Genomic DNA, 18343 nt, shown 5'->3' on the forward strand with positions numbered 1-18343 from the left:
CATAAATAACATTTGGGAAAATTGGTTCTGAAAGTCTGCAGGTTGTTAAAATTTATTGCTAGTTACACATACACAGTTACATTTCGAAGAAGTTACTTCTACAAAATCCTACTTGGGATAGCTGCTAGGATCAATATAAAAAGGTTCAGGGATAACAGTGTGGTACAGTGCAAATTCAAGAAGATTTGCAAATTCAAATTCAAATGGTTGAGCAAACATTCCTGATCAACAGTATCTACACTTGGCATCAGATAACATGGATTTGAACAATTTTCCTCTAAAAAATTTACTGTGTTTCTTGTAACTGTTAATGGCATCAATGTGATTTCTGTCACACAAGAATATCATAGGGGGTAACTTTCTACTCTTCCCTGAGCTGAGGTCTAAACATGATGACCACAACCTTGCTGTGCACTTGTAACACACTCCTTTCTTCTGTATGTGCCCACCTATCTCTAGAGTTAGAACAGGGACCATTAGAAAGCATATGTGTCTGAATAGTCACTATTAGAATCACTAGCAGAATCCTAACCCTGAGAAAGGTTGCATAATAAATGTAAAACATTTTCTGACTATCAAAGTAAAAAAGTTATTTATGACAAAAAGGAAAATTGTTGGAAAATGAATCCTCTTTCACTGTTTTGTACATACATAGTCCACTCTCTTGACCCATTGTCATCTTTCCCCTGTGTCCTGTAAGATTTTGTCTTCTTTTTTTTCCCTCTAGCTGTTATTGAAGCTTCAGGTTAGTGGGGATTAAAAGGGATAAACATTCACAAATATATCAAAAAGAGTTTTCAAATAACTGCTTTGGTTCCTTGTAATCCAGCTACTACGTGATGGTGATTAGAAAGAGATTTCCTCAATCAGCATCTTACTCTAAAATTACTCACCACATCTCTTGTGCCCGTTTGAAGTTTGGTAATCACCATTGTGAGGCAGGATGTTGGGCCTGATGTGCTATTTGCTTCACCAGTTCAATGTCTACTGACTTTAATTTTATTTCCTTCTGGATAGGACCTTTTATCTGGAAAACACTAAATGTATTTGTGTGTCTGCATAAATAATGAGGAACTTACCTTACTATCAGTATTTAAATCACTGCTGTTTTCTGAGGCAGTCATGGAATCATCATTGCTTCGAACAAGGTCGCTTTTCTAGATAAGCAAAGAAACCACAGAAAGTCAGCTAAGTCTCTTTGAGCACAGCAGTAAAGCTGTTTCTGCAAGACAGAGGTGAAGACTCCGTATGTTTGTAAGAGGGCTTGATGAGAAAAGCGAAGAGCAAAGTGAGGCAGCAAGTAGACCTGGGAAGGAAATCAACTGATACGAAAGTAAAAAGCAGAAATGGAAATAGAGGTATCAGGCTGCAGTGAATTAACGGAAAGATAAGTCAGCAAAACTAAATTTACAGCTTAACAAAGATGCATGACATTCCTGCAGTAGAATTGTATCTGGTTGTGAATCTGTCTGTGTCCTGTGGTATTAGCTACTCATCTTGTGTAACTGCACAAATAAGGATTACTTCTTTCTGTAACAATGGGATAGTAAGTTGATGTAAACGTTTTAACACTCAGAAATATAGTCAGGTCTGTAACACACATCAAACAACATATTCTGAAGCTGTGCTACTGTTCGTTTAGGATTTCATTAGTAACTATATGCTATACACCCTTCAAATCAAGACTGGCTTCTTTTACTCGCATATTGAGACCTCACATCTTAGAAATAACACTGTATAGGGGTTGTCTGATACCCGATCATAATTTTTTCAGAGAAACGTTTATAAGAGAGTCACTTTCTTTTGGGAACCAAGATAGAGACAAACTGTTTTTTGTTTGTTTCCATACTAATTCTGCATTGCAGTAAAAAGTCCCAAGTGTTACTAAATACGCTAACCTGAACAAAGAATGAGGCAGAATCATAAAGAAATGAGATTGGGGAAATTAATATAATTGTCAATATTATTTTGTTGATATCTACACCTATGGGAAGTGTAATGATGCTGTAGAATGTTATGCAAAGTATTTCTGTGTTTTATGCTAGTTATAGCTCAAGAGCCCACAGATGGTGAGGGGCGGGATGTTCTCAGACAGCCAGAAAGGAAACTCACTTAACATTTTGTGTCTAGCTTCTAAATTCTTTCTTTGATGTTTTGTAATTGCTTTGTTAAGGCAAATAGCAAATGTACTCTATTTTCATTATAGCAAATACAGTTTTACCCCAGTGGTCTGCTAAGAAGACATATTATTCACAGACTGTAGATTTCTTGAGAAAGAGGAAAAAAAGAAGCTGCCATCTCCAGAACATGTCCATCCTATCAGGTGAAGGTCATGGGGATGACTGATCATTTAGTTCTTTTTCTCTGAGGTAGGAAGAGAATGTGCATGGTATCCTACTGTCTGCATGTACATATGTCTATTCCTATATACTCAGCCCCTTCTTTTGGAAAAGAAAAACAGACAATAGTTCAGAAAAACAACAGTTCAGGATGACTCTCACAAAAACAGCTAAATCCCAAACAGCTGCATTGCAGATGTGTTGTTTTTTTTTTTTCTTGAGGTTTTTAAAAGATAAAATTAAAAGGAAGATTAAAATACTTCTAACTAAGAATTGTAAATCAAAGTAAGATTTGAGAAAGAAAATACATTTCCTGTTGTGACCTCCTTGCCTCAGACACTGTGTCAGGTTACACATTACCTTGTTTACTTTCTGCCAGATGACAGTAGGTGTTGGATCTCCTGATATGGGAACATCCAGTCTCAATTTGTTCCCAGCCACCACGACAATAGTGTCAGGGGATTGGCCCAGACAGTCAAGGTGGATTTTGGGAGGCTCTATAGTAAAGGCAGAGAGAATAAGTTTTAAATATAGTTTGAGTGTTCTATATGGAGAAAAAAAAAAAAGGTGAATATTCATATATTAAAATAAAAATGAAAAAGCACTGCTTCTGTGCTGTTGAAAACATGTTTACTTGCATATAAGTAATGACTGCTGTTCTTACCTTCTCTTGGTACAAAATCAATCTTGACCTCTGAGGGAAAAAAAAAAAGGAGGAAGGGGGTACGAGAAATAGATCAGAAAACAGAATTTACATAGCATCCGCACCCAAAAATTAATTTTAAAACTATTCATCATTGAAACCTCATAAGGCGTATACATCAACAGATTAATGCAATGAACTGGAAAACAGGCTCTGTAACACAATATGATAATGATAACACAAAATAACAGGGAAAAGCAATGTGCCTCTATGGAGGTATCAGGAAAGAGATTCTGCATACTTTCTACTGGTATAACCATGATTAGTACCATCATTTTATCCCTCTGGAATTCCCATTACATATTCTAACTTACCCAAAAACTGAAGCTTGGCAGAAAGGTTGTAAGCAAATCCCTGAGGGATGAAGGAATAATCAGCCTCGTCACCTGGTGTTACATCCTCAATAGTTAGCTTATGGATTCTGGAAACATGAACAAATATATTCCGCTCATTGACCTTACCTCTCCAGGAGAAACAGGCTATCTCAACAGACAAGGTGCAGGCTATAGGATATTAACAAGCATTGCTATTTCTTCTCCCCTTGCCCTAACATCAAGTCAACAACCACCAGGGTTGTAGACTGCTCTACTTTCAGTGTTCAAGCAAATCCATGTCAGCATGTTGTCTATTAATGGATTTTTCTTGTCAAGGTAGATGCATAGGCTAATCTGAATAGAGGACGCCGTTTCTGTGCTTTAGTCCAGTCCTTTACCATTACAAGGGCAGTTGTAACACTGCTGACTGGTTTCATTTGATCAGATTGTGACTACAATAAATTCTGGAAAAAACAAGTTAAAAATTGATGCTCCATCCCTGTATTATTGTAAAATTCAAAACAGAATACAGAAAGGGAGTACTAGGGAAGACTTTACCTAACATGTAATGCTTATGTATCTTCTGAATCTTCTTGCTCTCCATTTCCAGTAGTAGTTTGCTAAGAAACTTGAGCTCAGAATTGTGCAACTGCATGTGTTAATATAAACACTAGTTTTTCTGAAGGGGTTTATATATATAAGTGCTGTCTTAATCTGTCTAAACACTACTGCTAATTTTAAAGTTATCAACCATGTGTTTTCTAGATTGTTTGAATACCAAGAAAACATGAAATCCTAACGAAAACTGAGAATGAATTCTACTGATATACCACTGATGCCATGGATGCAAAATGTACCAACACAGAAAGACTGCATGCATACCAAAGCAAGTCTGTGACTATATGCTGACTGCGTATGAGAATGTTTTAAACTTTTTTTCCTTTTAGCTGGAGCCAGGACAAAGTCTTGGTTTATATTTCTATCCCCCAAGATAATAGCTCCTGCGGTTTGTAATGCAATACCCAAGTCTGTACCTTGCTTTCTGACACAAGACTAACCTGCCAATATGGGAGATCTTTATCCTTTCATCTGGGACCACCTCCTTTCCATTTTTCAACCAGATTCCTTTCACATTTTCATCGGAAACTTCACACTTGAAGACTGCCTGGTCACGTGCCTTCACTGTCAGGTCTGCAATGCTCTGATAAACTTCCAGCTTTTTCTCTGATATTGTGGGAATAATCAATAAACACATCAACAAATCAGAATAGATCTGTAAGTAAACAGTTGGTGTGGATTTGCTGAGTAGAAAAGGCTAGGATTGAGCAAGCTGTTTGTGGAAAGGTGAAATATGAAGAGAAATCCACAGCATGCAGGACTCATTAAGTCATCTTTTTCCCTGGCATGAGGATTATGCTACCCCTGTGCACTATCCTGGAGAAGGTTACCTTCAGGCCTGTTTCCATTTTTCAGCTTCCCTGGTTCTGTGATGTTATCTGTGCCTACCTTGTACAATCAGTTCAGCGACTGATACCCCGCCATTGGTCTTCACGGTGTAGTGTCCACTATCTTCCTTGGTTGACTCATTAATAATTAGATACTGTTTTTTTCCATCTTTCTTGAATCGGTACTTGAATGTTTCTTCCCGTGTCAGCTCAATTCCGTCCTTTTCCCTGCAATGCCAAATAGTGTTGAGTCATTTTTCTGTGGTCAGAAGAGGAGATTAACAGTCAGCTCAATGTTACTAGAGATTGGAAGACACAAGATAAACCCAACCTTTGTATCATTTCAAGTTAGCAAAAAAGAGACCATTGCACAAGTGTTAGTGGAAGCAGAACCAGAATGCTTCTAGCTTGACCATTAATTTTCACTACATATTTGATTTCTGGTTCATGATAGTTCACTCACAATGATTTACTTGGTTGTTACTATTTATATGTTACAGATAAAGATGAAAGTATGTTAAATGCTCTAGAAGATATAGGGATGAAGACACATTTCAGCAGGGAATTATTATCTTAAAAGATGCCATAAGGTAAATGGGACTTGCTGGGAAATGACTTCAAAGTCTTAATTTTCCTGTTGTGAATTATAATTGTTATAAAGTAATGGTTTTTGGACATCAGTAAAAGAAGAAAATTTTAGGATGGATTTAAATGAACGTGTATTTTGGATTTTGTAGCCCTTTCCATTCAAGGATGCACAGTATATTTAAGACATTACTAAATTAAGCTTCACCATCCAGCCTGGGAGGAAATTTAATTAATGTAATTTCCAGTCGTCATGAAAGGAAACAAGCAGAGAGGATTCATGCTGTTTAGTCAAGGTCACACAAAAATACATAAGGCGTTTTAAAGATTTCCTGTTCCTAATCCTAAATACTATAAACAGGCTACAAGAAAAACACTTGTAATTTCTTCAACTTCTTTTGTAGCATTTTGTATTTTTCATTAGTATTTGAATATATTTATATTATGTTACTTGAATACTGCTGCAGTTTGTAAATGAAAAAGTTTTTCTCTTTGATACTTACTCATGTGGAAAAAGAAATGGAAAAGATTTTATGCTTTTAATAGAGTAAGAATTTTCTTTCTATATTGTGTTATTTCCCTTATTTGTTACCAGTAACTATTCAACTTAACAAATGACCTTACAGCATAGCAAATTGAAATGCTACTTAGGGACTTACTAAAATACTATAGATCTAATTTCTAGGTAGATGTATGCAAGAAAACCTTTTGCCTCTGTTAGAGTCTGCTGAAGTAAATCACAAGATCAAAACTTTAAGCGGAGACAGGCATCCTACAACTTGTGACTTGGATATACCTGCTGCAACTGCATTTCAAAATACATACAGGTTATTCCCTCCTAACTGTTCTTTACAGCACAGCTTATTGGAACTTCTAGTTGGTTTAGAAAAACATCGACCTCTCTTCCAGATCACAGGACTACACCACCAGTAAGGGAGGAAACCAAGGATGCCTATAACAACCACATGAAACACAGCCACTTGGTGTTATGTTAGGATAATGTTTCCTCTGCTTGTTGAGTGGCAAGAGTCTGAGGCCACATGCAAGATGCTCTCCCAAGGCTGATATTCTCATTCATGCAGATTAGTTCTGGAACAACTGCTACAATGCAATGCGTAAACCTTTGCTGAACCGCTGAACGACTGTAATCCAGAAATTCAACACGCTGCTGTGGCAAAACCAGGCACATGCACTGTGGCTAGTGTTCCAAAGCTGAACTTCTACATTTCTTTTTTGGTGATATATTTTGACACATGGCTCATGAAAGATATCTGAATGTTCTATTCAGCCATTGTTATAGAAAGAGAGCTCTTGAAATCTTGTCTAAATAATGAAAAATATTTGCAATGACTAGTGTCTTAAATCCCTGGGAAGGGAATAGTATATTTAACTTGTGTGTGTTTTACTGATTAGCACATTGCTGATGCTGTGTATGAGTAGTAGAGTGTATGCAGAGGGGTGTACTGACAAATAGTGGAGGGATAAAACTGTAAACTTCAAAAAAGAACTCCCAGGTATCATTTGGCTTAAAATAATGCATTGCCGCAGTGAAAAGTAAAAAACCTCACATAAGGTAATATTACAGGCCTTCCTTTGCTAACTAGAGCAATGAAGTAGAAGAATCATTTGATATTAAAGTGTAAATGGAGGATTATATAGAATCATAGACATGTTGGTTTAAAGACTACCATAGGTCATCTGGTCCAGCCTCACACTTGAAGCAGAACTAGTGCAATAATAGGTAGGTCAGCCATGGTTTAGTCTATCCAAGTCCTGCACATCTGCAAGGTCAAATATCTGTTCTCAACTTCACCACTCAATGCCTCTTCTCTGTCTGGAAATGCTTTCCTATTTCCTGTTTAGATTCCAAGGATAAATTGATAATGTCTTCTGAGACATCACTGATGTAGGTATGTCCTGGTTTCAGCTGAGAGAACTGATTTTCTTCATGGTAGCTAGTGTGGGGATATATTTTGGATTTGTGCTGGAGACAGTATTGATAATATAGAGATGTAAAACCACGACAAGGTACTATGTGATAATGGGGACATACAGATTTATTGTTATTATGACATTACTATAGTTTGTTTTCATTTGGAGCTGATAAGATGATACATCCAGCATTCAGAGATGAAAAAATCAGGTCAAAACTATGTATTTTATTACATCTTTTTCTTCAAGAATTATATTAGTTGCAAGACCATCTGAAGTTTAGAAATAATTCCATAGTACTGCATGATAATAATGTGAGACCTTTCCAGGTGGTCAAGAGACCATTCTTTCCTGACTGCCATGAAGAGACCCACATAATGAATTGTCCAAGCCTTAGTCTGATGGCCATGCCTAGGAGGCTGTAAGCCTTATTTCTGTCTTGTGCAAGCCACATAATTGCTTTTGTTCATGTGCTTGTGATTTCATTTCCCAGGTTTAAAGGGTTCAAGAGCTATAACAGGTGCCCTGAGTTCGTGCCTGTTACTTGGCTTAAACCATTGAGCATTTCCCTAATGAGCCATAGAACTGGAACTCTTTCTCCAAACTGTGTTTCATGTTTTCCCTGAATACTTCTCTCCATTGTCTAAAATGCTCCATTTGTTGCCAAAAAGCATTGTCTGAGCCTCACATAATAAAACCAGTAAAATACAGTGTAAGTGTCTAACTGCTCAGTTTGCTGCTGCTATGATTTGAAGAGTTTCTCTGACCACTTGCTGCATTTCAGGCTGAGACAGCTGCTGGTTTGCACTTGTAACACCAAATGCCCATCCCACAGATACCAGCTCTGCAAGATGTATGGGAGTTGTTCAAAGGCATAGCATCAAAGTGTGGCAGCTGCACTGTGCTCTGAGAGGGACAGATCTGGTTGTCCCCATCTCTTGTGACCAGGCATCTCTAAGCAGTTCCTGAACAATAGCATATGTGTGCCTGTGCACGTGGCTTTAATAGTGTAATGCATACGCTGTACTAGCTCTCGGGCTCTATTTAAATTCTCAGTTCCTTCCTTTGGGAGAGCAGATGAGTGGTTGGCACTTTCCAGGAATGTAATGGGCATTGTGGGAACAGTTGATAGCCATGTGCCCGAAGCTGTTAACAAGCACAAGAGAATTTCATCTGGTAAAGAAATGAAGTGAGAACAGTGTGTGTAAGACATGGTATGTAAGTGCTGCCTGCTATGCTTGCCCAAGCAGTGCAAACCTTCCAGCTTCCGCTCAGCTGGAATGCCCAACAAAACGGACTCTATGGTCTAAATGTTTGTCATCTTAATCCTGCTTGCCGTGTATGCATAACGACCAGCTTTGCAGGATCAACGTAACAGATATGTTAAAATAAGTCAATGACCTTCCCTCTCTGTCTCAAGAGACACTAACTTTCTACCTAAGAAAAAATACTTAAAAAAAACCCCTCACTGCAGTTGAGAAGACCAAAGATTCCATAAAGTATAGTAAACTCGTCACAATACAGATCTGATTAGTCTGGGCAATAGTTAGACATTACTGTCAAGTGTTTAGAAAACTTTAAAGGTAACAGCTTGGTACAGTCAGAAGCATCCTGTAAACACTGAACAAGAAATTTTAGCGGCACTGTAAAATATCTATACTTAATTTGTTTTCTGCCATATTCTGACCTCACAGTTCCTCCTCAGTGTTTGACATACAGGAAGAGGATCAATCCTTTCCTGAAAACAATTACATAGGCTGACTTCTTCCTTTTTATTCCACAACTCTGGCCTACAAACACTGGTCCTAGAATGTCCCATGGAAGGATATGGTTTGATGTTGTTTAGGGTTTTTTCTCTTTTCTATTCCCTTACCATTTCACAGTAGCTCCTTCCTCAGACACTTCACACTCAAACTCCACTCTCTCTCCAACCATCACCATCTGGTCCTCCAGTGGGTGAGTGATCAGGATTGGAGGTTCTGGAAATGAAGAGACTTTTAATTAAAACAATATCCTGAAAGACTGAAGACCAGAGGTAGATTTCATCACTCTGCACTCCATGGGAAGAACCCCTGGCCAAATACATGGTGATGCTCTCTGTGTTGAAACTTAAAATTTATTATGCTGGATCACATTAGCAATGTTATCAAATGACCTTTTGGGTTTTTTTGCTTCACGAGACAGAATACAAACACAGGATTAATCAGTTTTCGTATATATTCTGAAATTCTAAACTGGAAGCATTAGTTTTCTGTACTACTTGATCTGCTTTCAGAGCTTGAGGGACATGTTTATCTTGAGAGGAATCAATTTTTTAAAGTAAGTTTCTAGCCCTATTGTTGGGAAGACATAAATCACTTTCCAAATGAGAATTAATGGTAATTATTACTGTGCTGTTTTCCTGTGCTTTCTTAGTTACAGCTATAGGGACAAAAAATCTTCCTTCATTTAACTGTAAGAAAAATATCTACTTCAACAGATGTCAGAATTATTCTCATATGTTTGAGAATTTCCTTTCTTACAAGATTAACTGATCTGAGAGTAGAGAAGGGGACAGTAAGCCAACGTTAAATGTTAGGGGAGATCTCTCTCTTTTTGCTACCGTTGCTCACCTTTTACAAATAATTCTGTGAAGCTCTTTTCCTCCCCTACCACACATTCATATGCTGCATCGTCAGCCAGAGAGCAGTGGTTTATGGTCAATATTCTCTTATTCCCAACAGCCTCAAAAATGTATCTGAAAAGAGAATCTTATTATTAATTATCAGATAGTAACTCTTTTGGACCCAGTCACTGTCTTCCCCTGCCTAGCAGAGAAAATGTTCGTACTTTTTTTTTCTGACCTCAGTGGCAAGGTTTGTTAAGACTCAAACCCTATATTCCTGTCTCAGTGACAGCAGTAGTGTTTGAAAAACTAGCATGAGAAATTATGGAGAAATCTTTGTACAAGTGTGGCACATACAAACTCCTGTGAATGGTGTTGGATGCTTTGCTAACATCTAGTCATACAACAAATCTGACTACCGTGAAAAATGCCTTGTCATGGCTTCAGCACAAAATCACTGGAAATTGGTTTTACAAACAAGCTACACTGAAGTATGTCCCACATCACAAGAAATTAGTTTTGAACCCTGGATATACACATAAAGATCAGAATGTAATCTGAGGACTTACTTGCTAAGTAGGTGTATGTAAGCATCCAGTTCCATGTGTAGATATATAGAGCAGAGGGAAGAAAAAAGAAACAGTCATGAGAACAGCAAATTGGCCCTGAGCCAAAGCACTATGTAGATTCTTTCTCAGCTCCTATGTCTCCCTATTTTAGAATATAATCATAGAACCATTTTGGTAGGGAAAGACCTCGAAGATCATCAAGTCCAATTGATTAACCTAGCCCTGCCAACTCCACCACTAAACCATGTTCCTAAGGATCACATCTACACCTCTTTGAAATACCTCCAGGGATGGTGACTCAACCACTTCCCTGGGCATCCTGTTCCAATGCTTGACAACCCTTTTGGGGAAAAGATTTTTCCTAATACCCAATCTAAACTTCCCCTGGCACAACTTGAGGCCATTTCCTCTTGTCCTATTGCTTGTTACTTGGGAGAAGAGACCAACACCCACCTGGCTACAACCTCCTTTCAGGTAGTTGTAGGGAGCGATAAGGTCTCCCCTCCTTTTCTCCAGGCTGAACAATCCCCATTCCCTCAGCCGCTCCTCAAAAGCCTTGTGCTCTAGACCCTTCACCAGCTTTGTTGCCCTTCTCTGGACATGCTCTAGCACCTCAATGTCTTTCTTGTAGTGAGGGGCCCAAAACTGAACACAACACTCGAGGTGTGGCCTCACCAATGCCTGTTGGCACCTCACCAATGCCAGTCCTGCTGGCCACACTATTGCTGATACAAGCCAGGACGCTTGAATTAGATTCCTTCCTTTCTAAGAAAAGCTAGTTTTCTACTTTGTCCAAGCTGTACCCCATTTCTTTTTGGATTTCTCATATTTCTAGTTTACCTGCCGCTCACTTGGATCTCCTGTCCATTCTTCAGCCATTTCACATCAGCATCTGGATTGGCAACTTCGACCGTTAATTTAATCTTTTGCCCTTTGTCCACTTGGTAAGCTGGATCCAGTTTCTTGAGGAATGCTGTGATGAGGAATGATTTTTTTAAAAAAAGAATATCTTAATAATTTTTATACTTTTTTTTCATTCTGTCAGGAAAATAAATCTTTATTTTCTTTCCTGTTGTTTACTGTCCTCTTAAATCTTCCTCACTTTCTGCATCCCTTTTTGCATTTTTACCATTTCTGTCTGTTCTTCATCCTGTTCTATTTTCTGTTATTCCTTAACATAGGATGAAACGCATATGATATAAACTAAAATAACCCAAGTAGAATATTCTAAATCAGATGTGAATATGTACTTCAAAACATCCTAAACAGAGTTACAATGATGTCTTCCCACGTAGGAAAATGATACTGATCTCAGTAATAACATATGCCAGCTTGCCTTCTCTGTTTCAGACTTTTAAAACAAATTAGTTAAAATTAATGAATACTTCACAAGACTAGAAAAGGCTCAGGAATCCCAAAAGTATCATCCCAATGGAAATTAAATTCTTTAAATGTATCACTGATGCCTGACATACTGACCAGTTTCTGGGGTGGGGGAAGTGAGGGGTGTTGTTGCTTTATGTTGAGGGAAAGATAAGGGGCAGAGCAGAAGAAACTAGTAAAATGAGCAGGTTCAGAATATCCAGAGTTTCAGAGCAAGGTATCTCAGAGCTTTGGGCATAGCTTTAATCTTTGGTAATCAGCATTTCACATGTAAAGACTGTGTAACAATTGCAATAGGAAACTCCTATTTCTTGTGCTCTTCTATTTGGCTGCTGTCCAGCTGATGTTAGTATTTGAAGAACTCCCATAGAAGAAGATATGGACACGTATATTTGGAACAAATACAGCTCACTAACCTGTACTTTTTTTCTCTTCCTTCTTTATGCGTTTGAGGCGTTTCAGCATCCCACGCAAGTCTGTGATACCATACTGAAAAGCAATTTTCTCATATTCAGAAGGAGGAGCTTTCCTCAGGATTTCCCAGACATCAACATCAGATTGTGATTCAGATTTTGCTTCACCTCTGCAGAAAGAGATTAGAGTATCTGAACACCACTATTGAGAGGATTTAAAAACAGCCCTAGGCTTGGCAAGCTACATAGTGGCTTGATGAAGCCACTTAATAAAGAATTAAGCAGTCTAACTTTTTGCTATATTATTCCATAAAATAATGAAATAAAACTGGTGACTAATTTTACTTCTATTTATATATACAGTAATTAAAATGCAATCGTTGTCCTGAACGGTTTACTTTCTTGCCAAAGCAAATCAATATTAATTTCCCTTTAACGATGGGTAATGGAAACACAAGGAGACTTATTTTCCAGTGATGGTCATACACAAAACATGGCAAAGCAAGGAACTGAACTGATATCCTGAGAACGCCTTAGAAACAAGGCAGTTGGTTTATGTTAATAAGAAACAAGTCCTTTTCTACTCAGGACAGTTTTTTCTCTTCACTAAAATGAATCACAGATTATTAAAATATTTGTCATCTATTGTAAAGACAATTGTTGGCTATAGTAATCTATAAAACATGAAGACATATAGACTGGTGAGTAGCGGCAAACAGGACAATATTTACAATGGACTACTTATAGTTTAACCAACAAACTAGTGATTATGGAAGAATTAATGTTTGGTTTAGCAAAACCAAGTGAAAGTTTGGTTGTCTGGCTTTGGGAAAGGCATTTTTTTTCTGTCATCGTATTTTTTTATTTAAAAGATCATAAATAGAAAAAAAAATTGACTGAACCTTACCGATTTACTGAGCGCAAGAAGCTGCTGTACTCCAGAACAACGCAGAGAACCATTCGAAAAAACATGCAGCATCCCGATGGGCAAGAAAGAAGGCATCATGTGTTAATACAAAAGATCCATGAATGTCATCAACAAGCCTGTGCTTCAGTGGCAGTGAGATAAAGGAGCTCATGCAAAAGCTGAAATAGGCTTAAGAAAAATGCTGTTCCCTATTGAAACCAAACTCACTCCCACTTTGTACAGTTCCACTCTCCAATTTATACTATAAGCACTTCTGCTTAATTCCTAATTATGGCTGATTGCGTTACAAGGAAACAAACAGCTCTACTTTGCTCTATCGTCATGGAGTTGTTGCCTGTCATAGTTTGCATTTTGGTAAACAGAAAGGATGCAAGAAGTAACATTTTCTTAAAAATTTCTTTAGGAAAGGGAACTTCCTGTGGCTGTTGTTTCTGACACCGCTGGGACCAAGCAGATTCCAGTGCAGCAGAACACATCCTTATAATGAAGCCATGCTCAGTGGTAAACCCCAACAAGAAGACAAGTTATGCAGCAGGCAATGCAGAGAAAAGTGGAGGATTATTGGGCATATTTCCATTTTTTTCAGGAAAAGAACAGCCCCATTACTCTGTGAGAAATATTACTACTTAAAAAAAGCATGGCTGTAGTCAGTCTAGACAAAGGTATAACCAAACATTTCTGGTACTCCCTTTATTGCCCCCAAAAGGCTTGCTTGCAATGAGAGCTCTGTGTTTATTAAAGTACTGCAATTCAGGCTTGGGATTTCCAGCACCCTGGTAGCTCTTGAACAAAAAGGAAGCAAGAGAAGAGTTTGAGCTGAAATATGGCATGCAATATCCTACATCTTTGGAGTGGTTTAGCACTCGCTAAGCACTAAGCCCTCGCTAGCACTCATTGAATTGATAGGTGTATCTGAAGTTTGGACTCCTTGGGGTAAGTGCAGCCTGGTGGGTATTTGCTTTGTCATAACAGTGCATCAACATCACCCACAAATTTAATCAGAATTAATCTTCTAATCTATCATTTAGTTTGGGGCAGCTACAAATGGGTTGTAGTTTTGCCTAGCAGAAGGCAGGACAATTGAACTGATTTGCCAAATAGACCAAGATTATTTTTTTTAAACATAAGCAGTTCTTACGCTAGTTGCCCTGATCATATTAATGGGCAACTTTAAAATATTTTTAAACACGTGTAAATTGGAATAGATATATAAGTACATAAAGCTAGGAATATATAATATTTCTAATATGTGCCGAGTTCTTTGTACTAGTACAATTAATGTTCTGTGGAGCAAACTATATCTCAAAAGGAAATATAAAATCATAGGAAATAAGAAAGACTTAACAGATTAAAATGTTGCTATTTTTCCCTCAGGCTTTATATAAATATTGGCAGTCTCTCTGTCTATCTGCCTACTTATATACTCATCCGTATACACCCCTTTACCTGAAAACTTTCAGATAGGATTATTCATGGAGTTTTCAAAAATATTTTGTGTGAGTTATTTTTAAATATATCCTGAGAAAAATCTTCCAATTTGGAAGCGATTCCACAGTCTAGCATGTCTCACTATTGAGAAGACTTCCTTAATTTTTACTTTAGCTTTTCCATTACTCAGTCATCCCATTGTTATACCTGGCAGTACTGTTTCGGTGTACACAAGCTGAAATACAAGAAATTTGTAAGGAAGAGTATAGTCTCCTGTTTGGAAATAATAGTATTTTCTAATTAGAAGGAAAGGCTTGTAAGTTGCATGTAAAATGGTACTAAAAGCTAAAGCTTGTAATTTGTATAGTATTTGATTGAGTTCTGAAAAGGAAAGAAAAAAATGTCTTTGCCTCTGAGCAAATGTTTCCCCATCCCAGTACTCCTTTTCACCGTTTTGTATTTGTTAAAACATTCTCCCATAAAGACGCAGAGTTTCCACAGTTAGGCTGTACCCTTCCTCTACCAAGAGGAACTAAGCAGTGCGTGAAGAGTAACAGAGCACTTGGACTCCTGAAGTTTCTCCCACCCTTACGTTACTCTCCCTGGTGTTGGGGATCCTGATTCAGCGCGATCACCTCATAGGTTAACTATGCGCTTGGGGGCATTAAGATGCAGCTTAGTGAACCTGCTGTAAATGGAATATGCAGCTGATACGTTTTAAACATATGTGGAGGGGTTAAAAATAGTTTTGTACATCCCAGAGATGGTTCCTTCCTATCCCATTGCTGTCAACTGATTGGACCCTGTCAGCTGTCACCTCCTTCAAGGTCTCTGCTCACTATCCCATTTAATAGTTCTGTGACAGCTGTTCCCTTCCTCTTCCCAGTGACCTCTCCTTGGCCCATGACATCTGTATGTCAACACCAGTTAATTAAATTACAGCAAGAGGAGATATAATATTAAATGAAGCTCTCTTTATTATAGTGGGAATGTTCATTACCTCTGGACTGAGGGGCACTTGTAAATTAGGTGGGATAAAGCAGAAGTGGTAGAAAAATAATCTTCAATTCTCTTTGAATTTGCATAGCTCTTGAGTGTTCCTATTCTATTCTATTCTATTCTAATGAAGAATACTTTCATTGCATGATGAGTTTTTATGCCTATCAGTTCTCATTAATATAGGAGTGGTCTTCAACCTGTGGTTTGCAAAGCCTGAAAGGTCCATGAATTGTGGCTGTGAAAAACAACTAGGAGCAGTGAATTTACCAGTATGCTTAAATTCACTAAACAGAGATTTGTAAGTCAAGAAAGGTCAAAACCACTGATAGAATGCAGTGACATTTATAAGCTTCTTTTAATGAATTATATTTCTGGTCTGACAAATAATGAACAGTTAAATCAACAAATTGAACATTTCTGGAAATACCGGAGATTTTCACTACTTTTTAGAGTTCCATCAAAACTGACTATGAAAGCAGAAGGGAAAGGCACTATGAGAGGGGCTCACGGTACTTAGCACTTCATTCCAGCTGGAGTCACTGTATGAAATTATGCAAATATTTTCATGTTGGCCTTTATTTACTTGATTTTTTAAAAAAAGAGATCAACAATTCTTTTTTGCCTTACATTTTCTATGAAAATTAGGATGTGTGTACAACTACTCTATTTGAACTCTCAGACCTGTATAGTTTTGATTACTGCCATATTTTCCCTACTTTAGAATTTAAAAAAAAAAATCTAATGCACTTTTGGTTTCAGACTTCTCTGAGGTTCATGATGAAACAAGAAACTTTTTATAAACAGTGATACCAATACCTTGGGAGAGACTGAAGGCAGGTTCAGAACAACATTCATCCAAGTAGTTGATTGTGAAAACTTAAACTAAGTTTAGATTTGCAAAACATGAGTCTAGTGACAAGTGTTTGTACTAAGTTCAGGAGCTGGAAAGACAAAGTGAGTGGACAGGGGCCGTAAACAGAAAGAAGCATCTTTGGAGGAATGCGATGATAATGAGCAATGCAAACTTTACTTGCAATAAAAAGACATGACTTGTTACAGAGAAGCCTGGACGTTTATGGAATAAGTGACTTCAGCCATACGTTCACTTCACATGTTTAAGGATGGATAGAACAAAACTTCAGCACATATTTGATAGGCACCAGCAGGCAAATTATTTTTCTGATTCTAATTTCTATGACAATGGAAATTTAAAGCAACAGATTATTGAGAAAATCTGGAAATTCAAGGACAATTTAAAACTGCTTATAAAAGAAAGTGGTGGTGAAAACCAAAGGACATTCAGAGAAATACATTGATTTGTATTCAATGTTCCACCCTTAACTAATGGTTTAAAACATTTCTGTCTTAGAAATTTTCTAATAATTTTTCTTTCATACTATCTAATTTTTGTCATGGTCTACATGTAAGAAAGATAAAAATGCATGCATTATTTTAAAACCAAATGGTTCTTATATTCAGTCTAACCCATGCATTTATAATAAAATGAAATAGAAATCTTACTCTCTGTTGGCAACAATGGAATCCAAAACATCCAGATTAAGATGGCGGTAAAAAGAGAAAAACATAAGTAGGTAGGTTATGAAAACAGATGTGGTAAGGAAGGATGAGAATGGGAGAGGAAATTCCACCAAGAAAAAGTGAAAGTAAAAGCAAGAAATAAGAATTAGAATCAGAAGAGTAAAAAATATTTATATAATATTTACACAATATAGAATCTCTTCTTAAATATATGATAAACAGCTATATAATTTAAAATATAGAGTTGTATAGTGTAATAGTAATATTTAGATATCTAATAAAAAGGCTTGTCCTCCCAGCTCTCTGATGCGAAGTATTGTGAAAACATAGGACAGAAAATTCCTAATAAGGTGAAGTATTGTAAATTGTTGTTCTGTTTTGGCGGGTTTTTTTAATAGAAAGTGCTGGTGGAAGCATGTAATTACCCTAGTCCCAGCCTTTTCTATCTTGAAAAAATCAATCTCTCTTTTTACACACCCCCACCCCCACCCCATTATAAACCTTGCGGAAATGCAGCAAATGCTGAGTATTTGGGGAAGTTGCCATAATTAACTGTCATCCTTTTTCCAGTTAGACCTGCTTTAGGAAAACAACAAGGATTCTGAATTTATGAAACTTTTGCTTATTCTAGTTTTAGTGTTTTCAGAGTTGTTTGCAGAAGCTGGTTACTTAATTTCTCCAAGTCTATGGATTTTTACTCACCTCTTTTTCAGTAAGGCACTAAAATTAAACTCTCCACCTTCTTCATGTCCCTCGGTACTGTACAGTAACAGAAAACCATAATTAGTTTCAGGAAGAAATAGGAATAGCTTGTGAGACTACATCATTGTGTAGATGATATATTTTTGTAGGGGAGTAGTAGATGGGTTTAGAATGACTTAGAATGTGCACTGACATGGAAGGTGACTTAATTAGGCTTTGTCCATATTGGCCTTCATATAGGTTTAAGAAACATATTTAGTGAACTTGTATTTTTTTTCTGTAGTGATTATGGGTAAAGTTGTACAGGGTATTAATTTGGTGATCATATTGATCTGGAATGTATTCATTATCATAAAGATGCTGCAGAAGCTTTCCTTTAGAATCATTAGTGCTTTTGGATAACTGTATTTTCAGGAGTGTGAATATTGTTTACAGTGTGGGGCTGTATTTAACCGACCT

The 18343-nt window shown here is 37.3% G+C and overlaps 1 protein-coding gene across 2 annotated transcripts in view; it reads right to left on the bottom strand.

Annotated features, from left to right (window-relative positions):
• Positions 1–18343, bottom strand: part of MYBPC3 (myosin binding protein C3) — a 68408-nt gene that overhangs the window by 32351 nt on the left and 17714 nt on the right. For both annotated transcript variants that reach the window (XM_075754627.1, XM_075754626.1), the window contains exons 9-20: positions 17885–17941; positions 13196–13219; positions 12292–12458; positions 11333–11465; positions 9931–10055; positions 9192–9297; positions 4863–5029; positions 4415–4580; positions 3357–3463; positions 3004–3033; positions 2700–2836; positions 1080–1157 (exon numbers count right to left, since the gene is read on the bottom strand). In XM_075754627.1, coding sequence (XP_075610742.1) covers positions 1080–1157; positions 2700–2836; positions 3004–3033; positions 3357–3463; positions 4415–4580; positions 4863–5029; positions 9192–9297; positions 9931–10055; positions 11333–11465; positions 12292–12458; positions 13196–13219; positions 17885–17941 — 1297 coding nt within the window. The remainder of the gene's footprint in view (positions 1–1079; positions 1158–2699; positions 2837–3003; positions 3034–3356; positions 3464–4414; positions 4581–4862; positions 5030–9191; positions 9298–9930; positions 10056–11332; positions 11466–12291; positions 12459–13195; positions 13220–17884; positions 17942–18343) is intronic.

The sequence above is a fragment of the Balearica regulorum genome, chromosome 5 (assembly GCF_011004875.1).
Source record: "Balearica regulorum gibbericeps isolate bBalReg1 chromosome 5, bBalReg1.pri, whole genome shotgun sequence".
Lineage (NCBI taxonomy): Eukaryota > Metazoa > Chordata > Aves > Gruiformes > Gruidae > Balearica > Balearica regulorum.